This window comes from Triturus cristatus, chromosome 5_2 (assembly GCF_964204655.1).
Source record: "Triturus cristatus chromosome 5_2, aTriCri1.1, whole genome shotgun sequence".
Classification (NCBI taxonomy): Eukaryota; Metazoa; Chordata; class Amphibia; order Caudata; family Salamandridae; genus Triturus; species Triturus cristatus.
Genome location: NC_140588.1, coordinates 343,499,458 through 343,519,206, shown reverse-complemented (window position 1 = coordinate 343,519,206; position 19,749 = coordinate 343,499,458). Strand labels below are relative to the sequence as shown.

The 19,749-nt window shown below is 46.8% G+C and overlaps 1 protein-coding gene across 1 annotated transcript in view; it reads right to left on the bottom strand.

Annotated features, from left to right (window-relative positions):
- GMDS (GDP-mannose 4,6-dehydratase) overlaps window positions 1-19,749 on the bottom strand; it is a 1,578,414-nt gene that overhangs the window by 1,326,764 nt on the left and 231,901 nt on the right. Inside the window, exon 2 of the mRNA XM_085607140.1 lies at window positions 7,186-7,230. Within this exon, the coding sequence (XP_085463266.1) occupies window positions 7,186-7,230 (45 nt within the window). The remainder of the gene's footprint in view (window positions 1-7,185; window positions 7,231-19,749) is intronic.

Sequence of the window (19,749 nt, the reverse complement as noted above, 5' to 3'; positions counted from 1 at the left end):
CCGTTTGACTGCACGGAGAAAGGAAATGGAGAAATGGGAATGTTGTTAGGGGAGATTAATCCTGTGGAAAATCAGACACGGAATAGGCACAGTAGACGCAGCCTGGGCTTGGGAAGTACTAGTAGATAGTAGGTTCACCACCCCAGAGTGACACCCACATACCCACACCCACTGGATAACCGAGATTAACCCCACATAGAGGTCCATTGAGCCCACATATATTCTGGAGGCCCCCTGCTATCTGCAAAGATTCACCTACAAAGATTAGTGCTGATCACTCGCTATCTCATACTCCTACCTTTGTGCACTCGGACACACCGTTTATTGCTAGCAAATATATGACTATCTACTGAATATGTGGGGTGCAGGAGATACTAATTGGTATTTGGGATCAGATATGAAAATGCATTATTGTTGTATAAGAGACTTCACACTGTATGCAAATATAACATTGCAACTGTGATACATGATCCGCGAAACCCCAATAAAATGTGTTTAAAAAAAAGAAAATCAGAAGTGTCAATTGATTCCATTAATTAGAGCCAATACTAGCTTCCAAGCTCCCTTTACATTTGCAGATTGACCCATTGTGCACATTTACATTTCTTTCTGGCAGCAGGCACCCACACAAGGCGGCTTGTTTAGCTGTCTGCCTGCCTTCGGTTTCACAGCACAGGAGACTCCCTGCCTTACACCACAGCTGAAGCATTTCAGCACTTGGAATTATCCATCCTGGGACGGTTATTTTTTCACAGAAAGTAGGGGGAACTGTTTTCCTTAAATTAAGAAACTATGGGCACATCGTGCCCCTCGGCTCCACTTTGACCACTGGTCTGAATACATCCTCGCCAAGTACTCCGTACCCACCACTTGCCCATACATTGCATCACAGCACAGTATCGCATCCGAGCGAACGTCCAATCCATGCAGACAGGAGCTGTAGGAGTAGGCCTGGTTGACAGGATTGCGTGTCCTCCAACAAGCTATGAGCCCCCATTGCTATCCAATTGCAGAAAGCTATCCAATTGCAGAAAGACCCTGCTAACTTGTGCACAAGTGTAAGAAAGTAGGATCTGCCTTTATGGTTACCCCCACTTTTTGCTTGATGTTATGTTGTTTCTGACTAGTCTGACTGGGATCCTGCTCATCTGGACCCCAGTCTCTGTGCTTTCTACCCTAAATTGGTTTGGTAAGTACTTGGGTACATCCCAGATTGGACACTGGTGTAACCTCATCAGTCCCCAGTATATAGTACTAAGGTACCCAGGGCATAGGTACACCAGTGGTCCCCCATGGGCTGAAGCATGTATTATGCCACCCAAGGGAGAGTACTCACTCTGTAACTACAGGCCTGCCATTGCAGTCTGTGTAAGCTGGAGCTAGCACCACTTACGAAAGATATAGGTTTACCCAGGGCTCTAAGTGGGCTGGGTCTCACCGGTGCTGAGCATCGGCAGTTTTTTCAAAGGGGCTTCGAAATGGGTCTCTATCGGGCTCTGTTTTGTGCTCTGGCACGGGCGTTCCGTTTTTTTTTTCCCCCAGACTGCAGTGACGGAAGGCACATCATTTGCACCTGCTCACACTTCTCACTAGTGGAGAAGTTACGGCATGACGTCATGCCAGGTGAGGGTTGTAGGAGAAGGAAAAATCTTTAAAGAGTCATTTTCTCTCTGGATTTCCCTTTTTTTTTTTTAAACTCAGGAGCAGCAACATTGTCGTGGTGTCACCAGGGCTTTCAGTGGAAATGTTTTCAATATTACATACAAGCCATAGTTGCTGCTCATTTATCTAATGCAACTAACCACCATTGACAAAGTTGATAGTCCTGACTTGTATTTATGATGTTACTTGTTGTATCATATATCTGGATGCCATGAAAGAAACGGCAAACTACAAGTGGGGCAGCACACTATGCTAAGTACAGATTTTTTGCGTACTGTTTTTAAGCCACGCCCTTAATTACATTGGCCATGCCCCTTTAGGAGACCCCCCCCCCCCCCAGTTTTTTCATCCCACTTAAAGCCCCGGGTTTACCTATATCTGAGGTCACTGCACTTAAAACCTATAAGTCACCCTTTGAGCAGGCCTTTCAATCCTGAAGGCAGGGTGCTAGGTTCCAAGTGTGAGGGTACCCCTGCATGAGCAGGACACCCTTACAACCTACGGAGTCCATTCTCCCGGGTTGTAAGTGAGATGGCCATATAACATAGAGGGGCACCGTGTCTTTACGCGATGACCATATCGAAACTGGCTGTAACAAATCCTATCATGTTTGGTATCAAACAAGTTGGAATCATACCCACATACTGTAAACGGTGTGGGAGGTATGATTCCAAGCACCGTAAAGCTCCTTTGGGAGGCCCTTGGTGTTCCCGGTACCAGTCTTCCAGACCCAGACAGCAAGCTAGGGCTACTGCCGGCCAGAGACACGTTTCTGCCCTCCTGCTGCTGAGCCAAGCTTGGGCAGGGGAAGGCAGAACAATAGGTATCCTGCCGCAGGGAGGTGTGACCACCTCACAGACAGGGTTTAGTGTATTGGGGCTGGGTGGGCATAGTCCAGTTCAGGGAGTCGTTGTCTCCCGCTCTGGCATGAAACTGGACAAAGGAGTATCCTTCCCCCTTGTCCAGCCCCTCCTTAGGGAGGGACCTCAGAATCTTCCCAATCCTTTCCTTAGGGTAGTTAAGGGCTTACCTGTGCGTGGGTCCCTAGATTAGTCGTGGGACAAGATGCATTTCAGACACCCCTTCTTCAACCGTCTGTCTGGGCACTCTGGACTTCGCTGGACTTTGCCCTGGACATCAAGGCTTCAACCAGAAAGACTCCTGCTGATCCTGATTTTGTTGCCCTGCTTGTCTGCTGCAACGTCCGTGCTTGTGCACCATACAGGAACCTTCCAAGGCCTGTGGGCATCCAAAGCACCAAAAGGAATCTCCCTTGAAGTGAAGGAGTCACTTACCTGCATCTGCAGGCCCCGCAACTAGGCTGACTGGTCTGCTGATCCTGGGCTCCCACTGACTCCGAAAGGCTCAGCAACACAGGTGGTGGTTCTTCACATCTCTCGAGGCCTGCCCTGACTTCTCACCAAGTTTGAAGCCAGTGTCCCTTGTCGGAGCCGCAGGAATCGAACCCCTGTGCACCGCGTCGACTTGCAGCTGCAAAGGCTTGTTGTCTTCCTTTCACCAAGATCTTCAGGCTCCAAGTAGCCCTAACCTCCAGAATCTTCTGTGACCAAGATCTTCGTCCTCACCACATCACTTGCACTGTGGGCTTGCATTTCTGTTGAGCTGCTCTAGGTCCTCTTGCGACTCCAGTGCCTCCGGCCTGTGGGTCCTCTTGAGAGTCCTCTTTGAATTCTTTGGGCTCCCCTGATAGCTTGGGGCCTGCCCCGACTTCCCTGCTTGTGGTGAGTCTCCTGGACCTTGTTGGTCCAGACATTGCACCTTCCTCAACCTCAACGTCGCTAACAGTTGCCAAGGCTTGCTGGTGCTCCCACCAGTCACTGACCCCTCAAATCTCGACATCTGACGTGGGACCGCTCGTGTACGGCTCCTGGTCTTCCACAGCATTGCCTGTTCCACACAGCTGCAGTTCCAAGGTCACCGTCAGCTTTCCTTCAACACTCGACATAGGTGGGCATTCGTTTTCCGTGCCTCCTGGTCACTCCTGAGTGGCATAGACTCTGTCTCCTCTGCTTTCAAGTTCTTCACATCTTGAATTCACCTTTGGGTTGTACCAGACACTTTCACCTTCCCCAGCAGCAACATCTTCCTGAAGTCCTCCATTGGGTTCGACAGCGGTTTTCCGACGTCACTTTACACCTATGCACCCGGCTTCCCCGGAGCAGGTATCCTGGTTCCTAAGGTATCTATGGGTGGGGAGGCTCTCCAACCTTCTGTCTTCCACGGAGTTTCTTCAGGGTCCACTGGGAAGGGTCTGTGCTTAAAATTGCAACCGCGACTTACCCACTGACTTGCATTGATCCCGCGGTCGTGTTCCCACTCTGCACACGGCCTCCGTGGGGCTCCTGGTTACTTACCCTGGGTGGTTCCTTGGGTCCCCGGCACTTCTATGTCTTCTGGGTATAGTCTTTATTTGAGTCGTGGTTCGACTATCACTAATTTAGTATATGGTTTGGTCTCCCCCTGGTGACCACTGTGTATTATGTGCTAATTACCGGTTTCGATTTAAAAGTATTGTGTGCATTGTGTACATCTCCGGCTAGGAGATATGTGTATGTGTTAGTACACTGTGTGGTTCTTTTTCACTTAATCTATACCTATAAGATTATGTTCTGGTGAAACAAGGTGCTTTACACTCCTTCTGGACTAAAACTGAAGGCTGCTCTCCACAGCTACCACTTACAGAGAGCTTTCTAAGGTTGTCTAAGACCTCTAAAATCACCATAAGGGGTGCCTGGACTGATGAAAGGTGCTCACTTACATAAGCGTACACCATATGCCAAGCCAGCTTCTCACAACAAGGAACACTGATAATGGGGGGTGACAATTATATTCCACTCCAATTGTCTTTGGGTAAGGCTTCTGTCAGTGAGGGCGTCAGACTAGCTAGAAAAGAGTGCTGGTCAGAGTTAGGGGCATAAAGATTAAGCAGTGTGACATGCTTGCCATCCAGTTGAGCCACTACCAGTACATAGCACCTCTAAGGCTCCACCATTGCCTTATTCAATAGGAAAGGCACTCCAGGCCTCATTCAGATCAGGGCCCCTCTGCAAACGCAGAGTAGGTGATATAATAAAGCTACTCCTCCACCTCTTTGAGAGAACCTTACCCTCAGAGTCTGTCAAAGGCATATCTTGTAAAAACCCTATCTGCGCCCCTCTGAATTTTATATATGTGAAGACATTGTAGCATTTTGACAGTGTGTTCAGTCCCAGCACATTCCAAGCAATCAGTTGAAGCTGGTCTGCTCTGTCAGTACTAACGTGTTTAGGTTAGTGCACAAGAGCCTCCCCCACCAACCACTCATATGCAATGCCACCAGACAGTCACTTCACACAGCCTTGTCCGCCGCAAGCACAACCATAACAACAAGCCAAAGGAACACCCACAACCACCTCCCCAGACTGTGACAAACACATCCTGTCCAAAAAAGACTAGGCAACGGCCGACAAACTAAATCCTGTGACAGCACAAGTAAGGCAATAAGTAAATAACATTGTTTGTGTCCATTTCCCCATTATGGCTTTGTGGAGGGGGATCAGTGACAGGGCAGATACACAATCGGAAACGACTCGAAACATAAAATTCACTTTGTGTGTCATTGTCATTTTGTACACAATTTATCACTACGTATTGCATGCACACTGTATTGTCAAAGAATCTGTACAGCACTTCAGAACTAATGGGGAATGGGAAGTTCATTATCAGAAAGGTAGTCTGCCACACTGTAGAAAGCGATTGGTTGTTAGGGCGGTATACTTGCTGGTAAGCAGTGCTTTAAATGGGCCGGTACTCACCAGTACGGAGTAATGGCGCTTCCGAATTTTTTTGCCGTCTGTACCGGCACTTCTCTGAAGCCAAGGAGAGTACCGGTACCCTGATCCACAGCATGGCAGGAGCAGGTTAGGTTTCTCCTCCAGTGCAGGGCAGATGCCGCTCTGCTTCCGAGGAGCTTGCAATGAACCGAGCCCTGAAGTAGCTTTTTGCAGAGTTGCAGCGCCCATTTGAATGTCCGCAAACTGCAGAGGTTTGAGAGGGCTTGTGTCACGCTGTGATTAACAGGACAGGATCTCTAGACAGACCCTGCACTGTCAATCAGGTGCGCAGGGACCATTCCGGTGAAAGTGCCATCATGGTTTTCATTATGTGTAATGAGTTAATCTGTTTTATTGACATAAAAGCATTTCTTGTGTGCTTTTATATGTGCTGTCATTATGTATGATCGTAACTTGCCCCCTAGCCCCGCCCACTTGACACACCTCTATTTTATTGAGTACCTGCACTTATTTTTCCCATTTAAAACACTGCTGGTGAGCCTAAATGTGAAGCATTTTGGGGTCGAGGGTGAGCGACCAGAGTGGTGCTCTTATCGAGTCTTGAGCAGGGCACCTGGAATTATGCAGCAGGGGAGAACAAAATTATGTGGCAGTGTTCATTAAATCATGTTGCAAGAAAAGGCAAATTATGTGGCATACAGCGACAGATTTTATTACAGTATTACCGCATTATTTTGTCCTTTTTACAAGTTATTATCTGGGAAAAGGTTTCACCTCTTTAGCACCATTTTGACACCCCAATACAGCAATAAAAACAAACATGACCAGTCATCGCTTGCAAAGGGCCTTTCACTGCCCTGCATGCATCTGCATATGTCACCACGTTTTTACTAAATTGTTGATTTGTTTGAGACAGAAATACATTTTATTTGTTAACATGTGCAGATATTGCAGCAGATGATGGATTATGTGGCAAATGCGGGGCATCCATAATTTTAAGGAAACCCCACGGCCACAAAATCACATAATTCCAGGGGCCTCGATCTTGAGTTGAATGCACAGCGGTGAGACAGAGAAAGGCGAGGAATCGAGCATGGTCAGCTTACATTAAGCGGTTGCTATAGTTAAAACGCAGATACCATGCTGAGTTTATGGTAATTGCCAAACATTTCTCAATCCACCTCCGATGCAGTATACAACAGAAAGAGAGGCTAGGTTCACCACCTGTCAAACGCTTCATCGTTCACCCTAAACAGTCTGTGATAGGTACCAAAGCCTAGTCGATAGAGTGCTTAATTAAAAAGGTAAATCTATTTTCCAGCTAGAGGAAATCGACTTCTTTGTTTAGCTATGACTGATATGGGCCAGTGATTTTGCAAACTTTATTTCACGAACGCTAGTTTCTAGGTGGCTGGCTAGCTTTTCCAGGATATTGGATTACATAATCAACTGTGGCTCTCCCTGCAGGTTCCCGCTTATCGGAGCTGGCGGGAAGCGTGCAGAAGGGTTTACCCCAAGGAGCTGCAGGAATCCAACACTGGACACCGAGTGATAAATGCACAATGCGTTGGCTCGGAGACAGGCCACGGCGCGCATTCTCTGCCGGGGTTTCTGATTTGTTATCTAGGTTTTAAGTGGAACACAAAGCAGCGGACGGCGGCGACGGAAGCGGCAGGGTGCTGCGTCCAAGAGATTCCACCGGCCTGCGCTCACTCTCTCAGCCACTCACCTCGTAGCCCTTTTCCAGCAGGAACTCCGCCAAGTACGAGCCATCCTGAGAAGAGAGACAGATAGGAAGAAGGTTAGGAAAAGGCCGGAACTTTTGTATTCACCAAGCGCATCAACGCAGCTGGAGTAAAATGCGCGCGGGCAGAAATGGGAGCACCGAGATTTCGCCTCAAACAAACCTGTTGATGCTCTATTTTATATATAATTCTCAGTCTATTGTAGGACCAGTGCTTCAAATGGGCCGATACTGTCCGGACTATCGGCACTTTTTAATTTTGAGATGGAGAGTACCTGCACTTCTCAGGAGAAATGCAACACTTTGAATTGGAAGAGTGCCCGCACTTCTCAGAAACAAGCAGGTACCTGCACTTCTATTTTTCCATTCCAAGCACTGCGTAGGACCATTAACAAAGTACAGTAAACTTCAATAAGATAGGCAGCACATGGGTAACGGTAGTGCAAGCCTGCACACTACTGAAGCCAGGTACAGCACGAGTGTGGGAGAGCAGTACTGTGCACATTAGGCCACGTTCACAATACCCCAATCGCCCTGCCATATTGCCTCTTTAATTACACAGCGCGCTCAAGATTCAGAATACCACATATAACAAAACATTTCAGGTCAGTATCCCAATGCCTCATTAGCATCATTTATCTGCCAGTATCACATTTAGCTAAATGTCGCTTCCCCAGCTCCACTCCCTGTTGGGGCTCCCAAATGTCAGCAATAGACAAAGACAGGATAGGCCAGTCAGGCTAGGCGGCAGTGTGTTAATTTTTGTGCAATTTTATATATATATCGCAGACATGGCCTGAAGGCTTCAGAGCGCTTTAGAACAGTAGCATGATACAAGGGTACAGCAAGTTACAGTTACAATAATTACGTTCAAACATTTGCATCAGCAGCTGCGGCCAGGACAAATGCAGCACTTGGACAAGTGACGTAGAAGGTTTGAGCATCAATTAGGATGGTGGGGACACAGTGACGGCAGTTCATCTCCTGGAAAGAGTACCTGGGGATGGTCGAGGGTGAATTAACCCAGGTGTCTGTCAAACAGAAGCTTACGGTCCTTTCTCGGTCAAGCCTGGGCAGCGCATATTGAGGTATGGCATAGAAGCTCCGCCCATTTCCCGCCCCCATTTTTTTCAATTGGCTCCCGTTACTGTCCTTTCAAAATCGTTGCTTTTCATTCGTGAATAGACTTAGTCATCCCTCCTTGGTACCGCCTTGCCTGTATTTGTAACCTCCCAAAACGACTGGACTTTGTGCTGTTACACATCTGCTTTATCTGGTCGGTGAGCACTATTTTCTTTAATGACCTTCCCTATCCCACCCACGTCGCAGCATGCTGCCACCTTTTATATTTTTATTAGTCATGTATTTTTTCACTTCAAGTGCGGTCTGCTTTAACTGTAGCGGTTGCGCTTATTTAACTTACAGAGTGACTGCTTTCACTTTAGCGCAGCGCTACAAAAGCTTCCTTTATTAATTTATTTTTACACTTGGTGTAAAAGCGCCCCATATGCGCTTTAATATTGGCAGCGCCCCTTTCTTTAGACGCTGTTCACTGTAACCTGAATTAGAAATGACAATGCCTTTTATTTATGTGTTGCTTTGACAAACACATAAATAAAAGGTATTATCATTTACAATGCCAATAGCTTAAAATCCCGCAATGGCGACACCTATTGCATTGAAAAGGCTTGTTGAAGGTGGCACTGCAGGTTGTTAGGCGAAGGGGTGGAGGTAAGGAGTTCCAGATTCTTGTGACACTACCAGAGAATGACTGGCTCATGTACCATTCGACTATTAGCAACGGGTCTCTCCCGGTTTTATAATATTGGGTAACGCCAAGGAATCACTGTATTCTCTGCTGTCCTTGGGGCCGCTTCCTCTTCTGTACGATTAGCAGCGTGCGCCACAGTTCTGTTCCATCATGGACACTTCTATACAAGCCCCGCCTCCTCAGTGAGGGGGTGGGGCGGAATCTCAGCCCTGTCACAACATGTACATATTGAAGCAATAGCACGCGGAGATGATCTGTGAGCAGCGAGACCCACCCCTAGCCCCCTGTTGTTGGTGCTCCTGCACCAGGCGCACAGCTTATATATACACACATGACTAAACAGACAAATTACTACTTTGCTTAAAGGAGTCGCACGTTTACTGATATTTTTTATGCCATACGATGGCAGGGTTAACTTCCAGGCAGACACCAGTCCTGAAACCAATCCAGAAACCAATCCAGAACCGCTGGGAACCACAGTAATTTGTATTATTTCACAAACTGGTATTTGCCATTTCGCATTTGGACTGCAGCTAGTGCAAATCTCAACTTGCTTCACCCGTGCCAACCCCCTCCCAGATGTCAGGATGCCAACTGTGCTTTGTGCGATAACGGGGTCACCATCTCATTCTTCTCACAGCCCCTGAGGACATAAGGTTTGTGGCCCCATCCCCCGTCTTTTGGAGCAATTTACGCTTCATGCGTTATAAATGCCCAGTAACTCCGCCAAGGATCAGGAAGCACAATCTCACATCACAGACCCCAAGCCCCCCATCCTTTCTAGCGCTAGTTCAAATAAACTGCAACCCAATGACAATATTCCGCATAAATACTTTATTGCCTTTCTGCCTAAAAAGAGGACGTAAAAAGAGGGAAAACCGGAGTGAGAGCCCTCCTAAATACCCAAACCTTAGCCGGGACATGACATCATGCCAGGCAGGGCTAGTAGGGAGGATATTTCATCATCAGAGTTTGTAGATGAGCAAAGGAAGGTAAGGTAGAGAAATAAGGAGGAAGAGAAAGACTAGAAAAGCGTGATTTATGGAGAAAGCGGGGATGAAAAGGAACCTGGAGGAGTGAGAAAGGGATAGGAAGTGTAGGGTGGTGGAAAAAAGAGGCATGAGGTGGAATAAAAACTAAGTGACCTTGTTATTTGGCACCCTGGCATAATTGGTAGCATCATTGGCAGAAATCTAAGAAAGATATTGGACTTGTATGTATAGTCACGCACTTTTTAAAAAAAATTTTTTTTTAACACCAATGAAAAACTGAAATGAAGAACTGGCAAAACACTCCCCGTGGCCCCTCTGCCTTTGGGAGAGCGCTCACAGCACTCTAACGCCCGAGGAAGCAGCACAGCAGTCTTCCTGTCCACGTGACTGGTCTTTAATTCTCTCAAAAGCTGGCTGGCTTCATGCAGGCAGGGGGCAAGGAGAAATGAGACATCGGCAATGGGTCGAAAGGAGGGACAAGCGACAAGGAGCGCAATTTAGGAAACGGAGGGGCGGGCATACGATGCAGGCAAACAGAAGGGAGAGGTAGACATGGGCAACCACTGCAGCAACACGTTGTAAAGAAGCAAATCCAGTGGCAGCGCTCTTGTGCAGGATAGCTGCGACTAGGAAGGATACAGCAAGTCTGCTCATTTCGTGCCTCCTGTGTGCGCTTCATCACACGCTACTGCTTAAGGTCTTCGCCGTATTCCGTTTCAGTGGGAGGACACCAAAGCCTTATAATTCTGCCCTAACAAAGTAATCGGATACCTTAAATGATCAGCTGGCTTACGTTTAAACAGTCACAGCCAAAGCACCTTAAAACAAGGTTTTTCTGAACTTTCCATTCACTTTACAAATGGCGAGGCGGTGCATAATGCAGAGTAAGGGATGTTCTTCAAAGGTGAGTCGGAGCTTGTGAGGTAAAGAAGGTATCTTCTTTGTTTACATGTTAGGCCTTTTGGTTCAGTGTCCGGTACATAGCACTAGGCTGGGCTTTAACCTCCCACCAACAGGCCCTATAAGTTCTCTCTACTGCCTCTCTCTTAATATTATCAATTACTCTCTGCATTCCAAATACCAGCTGAGAACTACAGGTTATAGGGACACACCTGACATGACAACACTGTCCAATAACCATGATGGGACTTTGACCTGGAAAGACGGCCATGGCAGGGTTCCCTTGTCATTACAACTATAGGATGGAGGTGTATTCTTGTGATTTAATAACCAGGTCAAGGCTACACTGAAAACAATGGCATGATAGAGTAGGGAATGAAAGGAAGCGTGCATTTTTGCCAATCTTAACAGAACCAAGTTCAATTCTATTATTACCACCATGTGTTCACCCAATGATCAACCCAGGGTTGTATTTTCATCCGAATGCTTCAATATGAAAGATTAGAAATTCGCCCAGTGTCACCCTGTGCGAAATGGTGAAAGGACAAATGTCCCATTTTAAAACTAGTACTCCCACAACTAGACTAAACTACCATCACCAACCGAAGCATAATTCACATTCATCAGAACCCTCAGCATTTAGTATGGAATGTTAACCCTATCCTCTTCTTACATTTAGGCTTCCGCTGTCTGTATCCATTACTTTACATCCGGCAGTGTTGTGGCGAACCAATTAAAATATTACTCTAAAAGAGACACCATGATTTAAAAAAAATTTTTTTTACACATTTTTATTAGAGGATTGTAATACAGTACATCGTTGGGTTAAGTATTCCGCACGGTCATGCCATAGTGGTGCATGTCATACTATGATGAAAAATTATCATACAACCTTTGCCACAACTTGTCACTTGTTTACCTGGAAGCATACCCATTATCATTCCTGCTTTCATTTTGTTACGTTATGAAGAGAAAACATCCCTCGTTATCCATAACTAATTTTCATGGAGCTCTGACAGGAGACATCCTAGAACATGGTATTCTGCCCAGTAAGCCCTGTGTCAACAAAGACAGCGTGACATTCACTCAGAATTACCCAAAGAATAATTTTTAGATCAAAAACCCTCTTCTTGTGCTTTATATTTGATAAAAAATGAAACTGTTTATTCTGCTTGCTATTGGCCTATGGCCACGGCCTGTTGCATGGGCTCACGAACTGCCGGGAGCTTCGCTTCTGGTCCATTTGAAGAAGTGGCGTCGCACTGCGGGCCCTCGGGCTCTATAGCGGCCGGCCCTGGTGGTTGTAGGCCCTTGTCTGTATTTTATTGTGTACCAACGGTTTCGAATAAAAAAAAAAAAAAAAAAAAAACCCTCTTCTTGTAACCAACTCAAAATCTCATCTAAGGAAGGGAATAATGTTAGAGACTCGTCATCACTTCACTGTTCTAAAATTGTAAATATGCTAAAGCAGAGAACAGACAAAGCCACTGTGTCATTAAGCCTCTTCCTCCCACATTCCTTATCCACACATAGGTCAGGTAGGGCTAAATCCATACCAGATTTTAAGAATTTACACCCAATTTACATTTATATACATTGGATCTAAATGGGGATCATACATCGCCAGTTGTTACTCTACAAATATGGCATGGATCTTGCTCTCCTTGACCTTTAATGATCCCCCTTACTGTATAACAATGGTAATTTTGAGACAAAAGGATAGCCAAATAGGAATGAATGGGTTGACATGTCTCTTCGTTCATGCAAGTGATATTACAGATTTATTCTTATGGACAGGAAGTACCAAACAAATCTTCTTTATTACTACTCAACACTAGGGGTGATCTTCTATGGGACGCATGCAGATGATGGATCATATGTCTACAACAGAATGATCATACAACAAATTGAATCAGGGACTTATGTGACACTTCCACATTTGAGCCCTAGATCGATCACCTGCCCTTGGAAATCAATACACAAATTCAAACCTTAGTTGGAGGACTACTTTGTGGAAGACTTCATCCAGTTATGAATACCTGGGTGCCTCTCCTTCTCTCTGTGCCTAATGAACAACAATGAACTCAAGACAGAATTCCTCTTATTTTACAAGAACAACAAGCAAGAAATGGTACAAACCTGGCTCAATGACATGAACCTTGACTGCTTCAATCATCAAGTTTCACAGAACGGTACGACACTTGTATCACCCAGGACACCAACCTCAAACTCAAGGAACACAGTACTAAGAAAATAAAGGCTGCCTTGTACCGTCTGGGTCATTTCAGGAAAGTGAAACTGTCTTGCGGAAAGCGACTTCAGAACTGCTGTTCAAGCTCTTATACTTTCTTCTGCTCCATGGCCTCCCAGACTTCCGATTGGCCCCACTTAAAGGTAATCTACACGCCACAGCACTTCTCAACCAGGGGCTGAAGAATTATGATGACATCACCCCCATCTTAATGGAACTACATTGGCTCGCCGTCTCAGCTCACATCATCTTCAACACCAAAGAAGATGGCGCACCAGCAGGATCCACACAGACCCAATCACCTTTAAATTAGCCCTCAGCGACGATCACCGACAGATCAAAGCTGCACAAAAGGAGGCTCTGACCCACCGGATCTAGATCAGCGCCAACCAAGCCAAAGAACTCTTCACCATCGTCAGAGTTCATCTCCCCGTCAGCCACTGAAAACTCCATCCCCTCATCGCAGCAACTCTGCGACGCCCTTGCAGACCACTTGCACAACAAGATAGCAACCATCTACAAAAACTTTGATCTACAACCCTCGAACCTCCTCAACCTCTGACCGACCACCAACGCGGACCACCTGATCACCGCATGGGAACTACTCAGCACACCGCCAGAACCACTCTTATGAACACCATCAACTCGGGAGCACTCACCGACCCCTAACCCCACCGACTCTTCAAACTCAGAAGAGGTGATATCAGCAGCCAACTCACCACCATCCTAAACGCTTCCTTTCCTGAAGCCTGGAAACACGCAGAGGTCAGACTCCTCCTCAAGAAAACCTCGCCAGACCCCAGCGAACTCCAGAACTACCATCCCATCTCACTGCTCTCATTCCCCACCAAAGTCCTGGAGAAGATCATCAATCTCCAACTCACCAAACACTTGAAACAACCTAATGGCCCCCTCCCAATTAGGAATCAGAGCCAACCACAGCACAGAGACAGCTCTGATCGCCGCAGCAGATGACATGCACACCCTGACATGCACACGACAGAGCAGAATCAGCTGCCCTGATCCTGCTTGACCTCTCCGTGGCCTTCAACAGGGTCTCCCGCAACACAGTCAACAATCGCCTACACCAGACTGATATCAAAGAAGACGCGCTTAGTTGGATGGCATCCTTCTTCATGAGACGCACCCAGAGTCCGCCTCTCGCCCTTCACATCGCAAGCCATACACACCATCTGCGGCACCCCCAACGCTCATCCCTCAGCCCAAACCTCTTCAACATCTACATGACTCCACTTGCAGGCATTGTCAAATCACACAACATGAACATCATCTCCTATGCAGACAACACCCAGCTCGTCCTCACGATCTCAGTCGACACCACCTGGACCAAGACTTCTACAACTGTATAAACAATGTCTCAGCCTGGATGAAGACAACTGCATGAAGCTCAACTCTGAAGTTCCAATCTTCAGGAAACACATCATCCTCTAGAACGACTCCTGGTGACCATCAGAACTCTGACCCACCCCCACACAGAAAGGCCACAGTCACAACCTAGGCATCATCCTCGACAGCAAACTCTCCATTAAACGCCAGGTCAATGCTGTCTCCCTAGGCTGCTTCCACACGCTTCCCAATATCTTCAAGTGGCTCCCACTCAACACCAGGAAGATGGTAACGCACGCCCTCATCAGCAGCTGACTGGAATACTGCAACGCACTCTATGCAGACACCACCACCAAACTCATGCAAAGACTCCACACAATCCAGCACGCAGCAGCCAGACTGATCCTCAACCTGCCCAAGAGAACCCACATCACCCAACACCTGAAAGACCTCCACTGGCTCCCAGTCTAGAAGAAATGCCAATTCAAGCTTCTGACCCATGCCTACAAAGCACTCCACGACCAAGGACTCGCCTACATAAACCACTGCCTTCACTTCCACCGACCCACCAAGAACCTCTGCTCTCCTCGCACAGATCCCTCGCATACGCCACGCAACGCTCCTTCTCCCATCTCGTCGCCAAAGCCTGGAAAACCCTCCCTCTCAACCTCTGCACCCTCGCTGACCACCTTCACGAAGAGGCTCAAAACCTGGGTCTTTGACTGAAACCTGCAGCTAGCACCTGGATACCCTCTCGGGTGACAAGTAGCGCTCTGCAAATATAACTTGATTGATTGAACAACTGCATCATTTACAAAGCCATCAATACCAGCACCCTCACTTATCTTTCAGACAAGATCATTGTCAGAACGATGTGCAGAGGGCCACAGGGCAAACGGGAGCTTTTGGGCCAAGCCATGTGGCCTTTTACTCCGGATGTCCCAGGTGCTGGACAACGGTGAGTCGTGAGCGACTTGACCAAGTACTCCTTCAGCACTTAACTCTTAGTACTAGCATGGGTTGAGCAGTCCAAGGCCTCTCAGGGGTGGTGGGAGGTAGATACAGAGGGAGGGGGGGGGATGAACACAGGATCACAACTCAAAATATGCTCAGGAGCAGCAATAAATGATTGTCCAGTTAAATACTTAATTTTATGAAAAAAACGAAGTATTTATTTTACACCAACCACCACAAAGGGAAATAGGACATTCACAAACAACTTCCACAGTACTAACGTCAGAGCTCTGGTATTTCTTAGGCGGTCCCGAGTTGCACTTCCTACTAGTTCTAGCGGTAGGGGTTATTCCCCATTCACTCTAGACCACATTTAGGTGAAGTCCCACTAGTTCGATTCTTGGGAGTCCCACACAGAGATTCTGTATAAAAGTCAAAAGTAATACAGCCCCGAAACGCAATCTGGCTAGAAAGTTCCCCTGGGGCCAAATGGCCCAAAATCAGCTTACCTGTGCCTGCAAGATGGGAGCGATGGTGTCCGTAAGCATGCCCCCTGTGCAGGTACTGGAGCTGCAGTGGCTTTCTCCAGTAAACTCTGGTGGGATGCGCTTGGTGATCCCCAAGCTCCTCACACTCAGTTGTGCAGCTGCAGTGACCAGAGGTCGTTTGAGCCACCTCCAAGCTGGGTAATTTCTATGGTCCTTCCCAGTGTGGGCGGGGAAGGGAGGCGGAGGGGATGGGAAGGGAGTGTGAAAGTCCTGATATTGATCCTCGGTCATGGTGCTTGCCCGCAGGAGTCACTACGGCAGCCTCTCTCATCCGGTGAAGGTCCGGACCAGATAATGCTTCCTGCTTGGTCCCGGTGGCCCCCTCTGGCACCAGCCCCTCCTGGTGTACAAGGATGCCAGCTCACCACCGCGCACAAGCTATGGCCCACTCAGCATGTTAATCTCTTCACAGCAGACCCTCCTGGCATATGGGGTCGCTGGTTCGTCCCTGCACATGGGCAATGACCCGTTTGGCACAGCAACAATCATGGCTCACTTCATGGAAGCCCTTCTCTGGCATACAGAGGTTGTTGACTTTCCTTGGACATGGCAATGACCCTCTGGGTGCAGCAACATCTCCTCACACCTAGCTAAGGGAATCCACTCGACTGGATTTCCCACTGGACCTTGTTCTCTCCAACGCTCTCCTCTTCCTCAAAGGGCACACTGGTCCTGGCAAGCAGACAGGCACTGGTGCTATAGAGGATGGTGGTATTGGATTTCCTGGGAGATCTCCCTTCAACTAGGAGGTCTTGGCCTCCAGTTCTGGTCACAGGCAGAAGTCTTGCAGAGTTTCTCTCCCTCGCTTTCGTACAGCCCAACTGACTATTTGGCAGTTGATAATTTTAGGGGTCTAAACCTCCCCTTCGTATAGTCTATTTCCAGACATTAATTGAGATTTAGAGTCCAAGTCTTTGAAGTTTATGCTGGGAGGGTGAAGGGGTCTGCTTCTTTTTTAAGTGCCAACTCCTTTGCCTTTTCTTCCTCCAGAAAGCAGTCTGTCACAGCAGGAGCGACTCCCAAGTTGATAGCCCCACAACACAGGCCATGAGAGAGACTAGAGTTCATATCTGGATGTCAGCCACAGTGCTATATGCATCAAACGGTTAGCCCAGGGCCTCAGCCCTACTCTTTAGGGTTCTCTTATTAGGACTATCTCCTTCCTGAGATGTGTCTAGGCCCCTTCTTTATGATCTCTCTCTGAATCAAAGAGCACCCTTTGAAGTGTACTGGGGGAGCCTGACTTTCCCCTCACTCCAATGTGTCCCACCCAGCTTACAGGAATGCAGCAATACAAAAATCTTTCTGGGGCAGGGGAATTCTTCTACCTCCTCTCTAAGTATTTCACCATGCAGCCCAGTTTCCTCCAAAATGGAATCCAGTCAGCCATGTATTGTACTACTTACAGGCACACATACACCCAACACATGCATATTACATGCACACAATGCACAGTACTGCATTAGCCCTTTACAGGCCCACAAACTCCCAGCACTTGTACTTCATGCTTGAACTGCGCAGCACTACACACCAAACCGATGTAGGCCAAGGGTGAGTTAAGCACACTGCGGGCAGAACTTTAAATGAGGGAGTCTGTATGCCCCACTCCAGTAACTCGGGTAAAAAGGACTTGGTCACTCCTACTGGTCACTACCTAGTATACTGCCACCACAATGCTTGTGCTGCTTAGCTCCTGTTAAAGTCAGTAGCCTTTCACCACTATGAGGGTAGCTCTTTGGGCACCCCTCCCGGTCCAACAAGACTACAATTTGTGAGACATGCTAATTTGATGGTGCACATGCATGATCCGCGTTTGCCCATGTAAAAAAAAAAACAGCATTAGGGATCCAGGCATAGGTACAATTGGGTACTCTAGGCAGGCGTGCCCATCCATTCCCACGAAGAAGACTTTTCCTTCACATCACCCATTTCTAATAGCTTTCAGCTCACCCACAGCCAGGACCCATGAGAGTGCAGATTAAGAAGTGTTAAAAAATAGAAGAAAAACCATAGCAGCAGGCTTTTTACATTTTTTCACCCAAGAGCTGGAACAGCATCCCCGTATTCATCAGGACCGTCCCAACTTTGCTCCAATTTAGGAAAACCTTGAAGACACACTTCTTTAAAAAACCCTACATCACAAGGCTGTAACAATACACTTCTGCTCCCAGTTACCTCTATCACTCGCAAACTGTATTCTGGCCTTTCGATCCTGTGAAGCCCTCTACTCTCTTTTGGGAAGGTTCGTTCCCCAGACCACAGATATGTATACATTTATAATTAAACAAGGTTGGGCCTACAATTAGGGCTAGATAATGGGATTTAACTCCAATGGTAGATCATATTTATTACCACACCAGGATAGAGGGCAAATATCCTATCCAGTACAGTACCAACAAGATAGAAGCTTTACTTTCTTTGAAGGAAAGAACATTCTACAACACACAAAAACGATACTCCTGAAATAGTTAATTCCAATCCCAGTCGCACAATAAAAAGTCTTTATATTTTGGGTGTTCAGTTGCAGATTTAACAGGTGAGCGTACCACCATTGCAGTGGTGATGTAGGGGTACGCTTGGTACGAGCCGTATCCACGTCCTAAAGGCATGGGTACGGTACGTACCCCTACGGCACCCCAACAATGGGACCCCTGAGCTAAAACATTTGTTATCAATAATGAGGCTGTAAAGAGCTTTATGGGAGCCCAATGGATCCTTCATGCAGACAGGCATTGCAAAATATATAGTTTGTGGAGAACCCTCACCTTTTCAAATTCACATTTAAATAAAAGGTAATAGCTTTGCAAGGATATTGATTTTGAATGCAACTACAGCCCAGAGTTTCAAATCACTGTTGCAGTAACCCAAAAAAAGATTTTGTGACCAAAGCTAGCAAGCATTGATAAAGCCAATAAGTCTGGCATGGGAAAGGTATGGCAGGTTACATTTATTTATTGCAAGCATATGCCAAAAAAATAAAAAGCAAACAGAAAAATTAAATACTTGCTACTGCCTAGACATGGAAGCCATACGCTTGCCATAAAAATTCAAAATTAAAACAAAAGAAACAATCAAATTAACCATTGCATATAAAGTAACTGACCAGTACAGCTGCTTCCTATAAGGCAAGCATACTTATACTTATTACGGACACGCCTCTGTAATTTTATGCCCATTACAGGAAACTTATTATTATTGGTGCCAATAAAGGCGTTACTGAATTTTATTATGTTTTGGGTCTACAGTAGTTTAACACACAAGAATGACTGGGAAGAAAAGGAAGAATAGAAAGAAAATAGCATTAACAAAGTAATTTTATTGGTATACTAGCCATGACTCTGCAAGTACACTTCTTTTTAGGCTGCTGTACACGTGACCAAGTAAAATGCCAGCACTTGTGGTGCAAGAGATCCATTGGCTAAAGCGGGTAGACCCTTTGCCCCATGCTGTATGCTGTGGTAGGTTGAAGCAAAAGAAGAACGACAGCTGAAGAGACCAGTGATGACGAGGACTGAATTAAGTATTTTCAACGTATGATTTTTTTTTTAACCACATGAGGGTAGCGAGTCACCTAAGGGGGTCTTCTAGGCCATATATAAAATGGAGTCTCGTCAATAACGCGCTGCCCTAATCACATGAAGGCCTGCTGCAGAAATGCTGTTAAGCACAGTGAACACACCTTAGCCGCATACATGGACTGTATTTAGGAGTACAGTTCTAAATCTCACATCCATTAGCAGAGATTCTGCAATCTCAAGAAACCCGCTCTCACTCCCCAACCGAGCT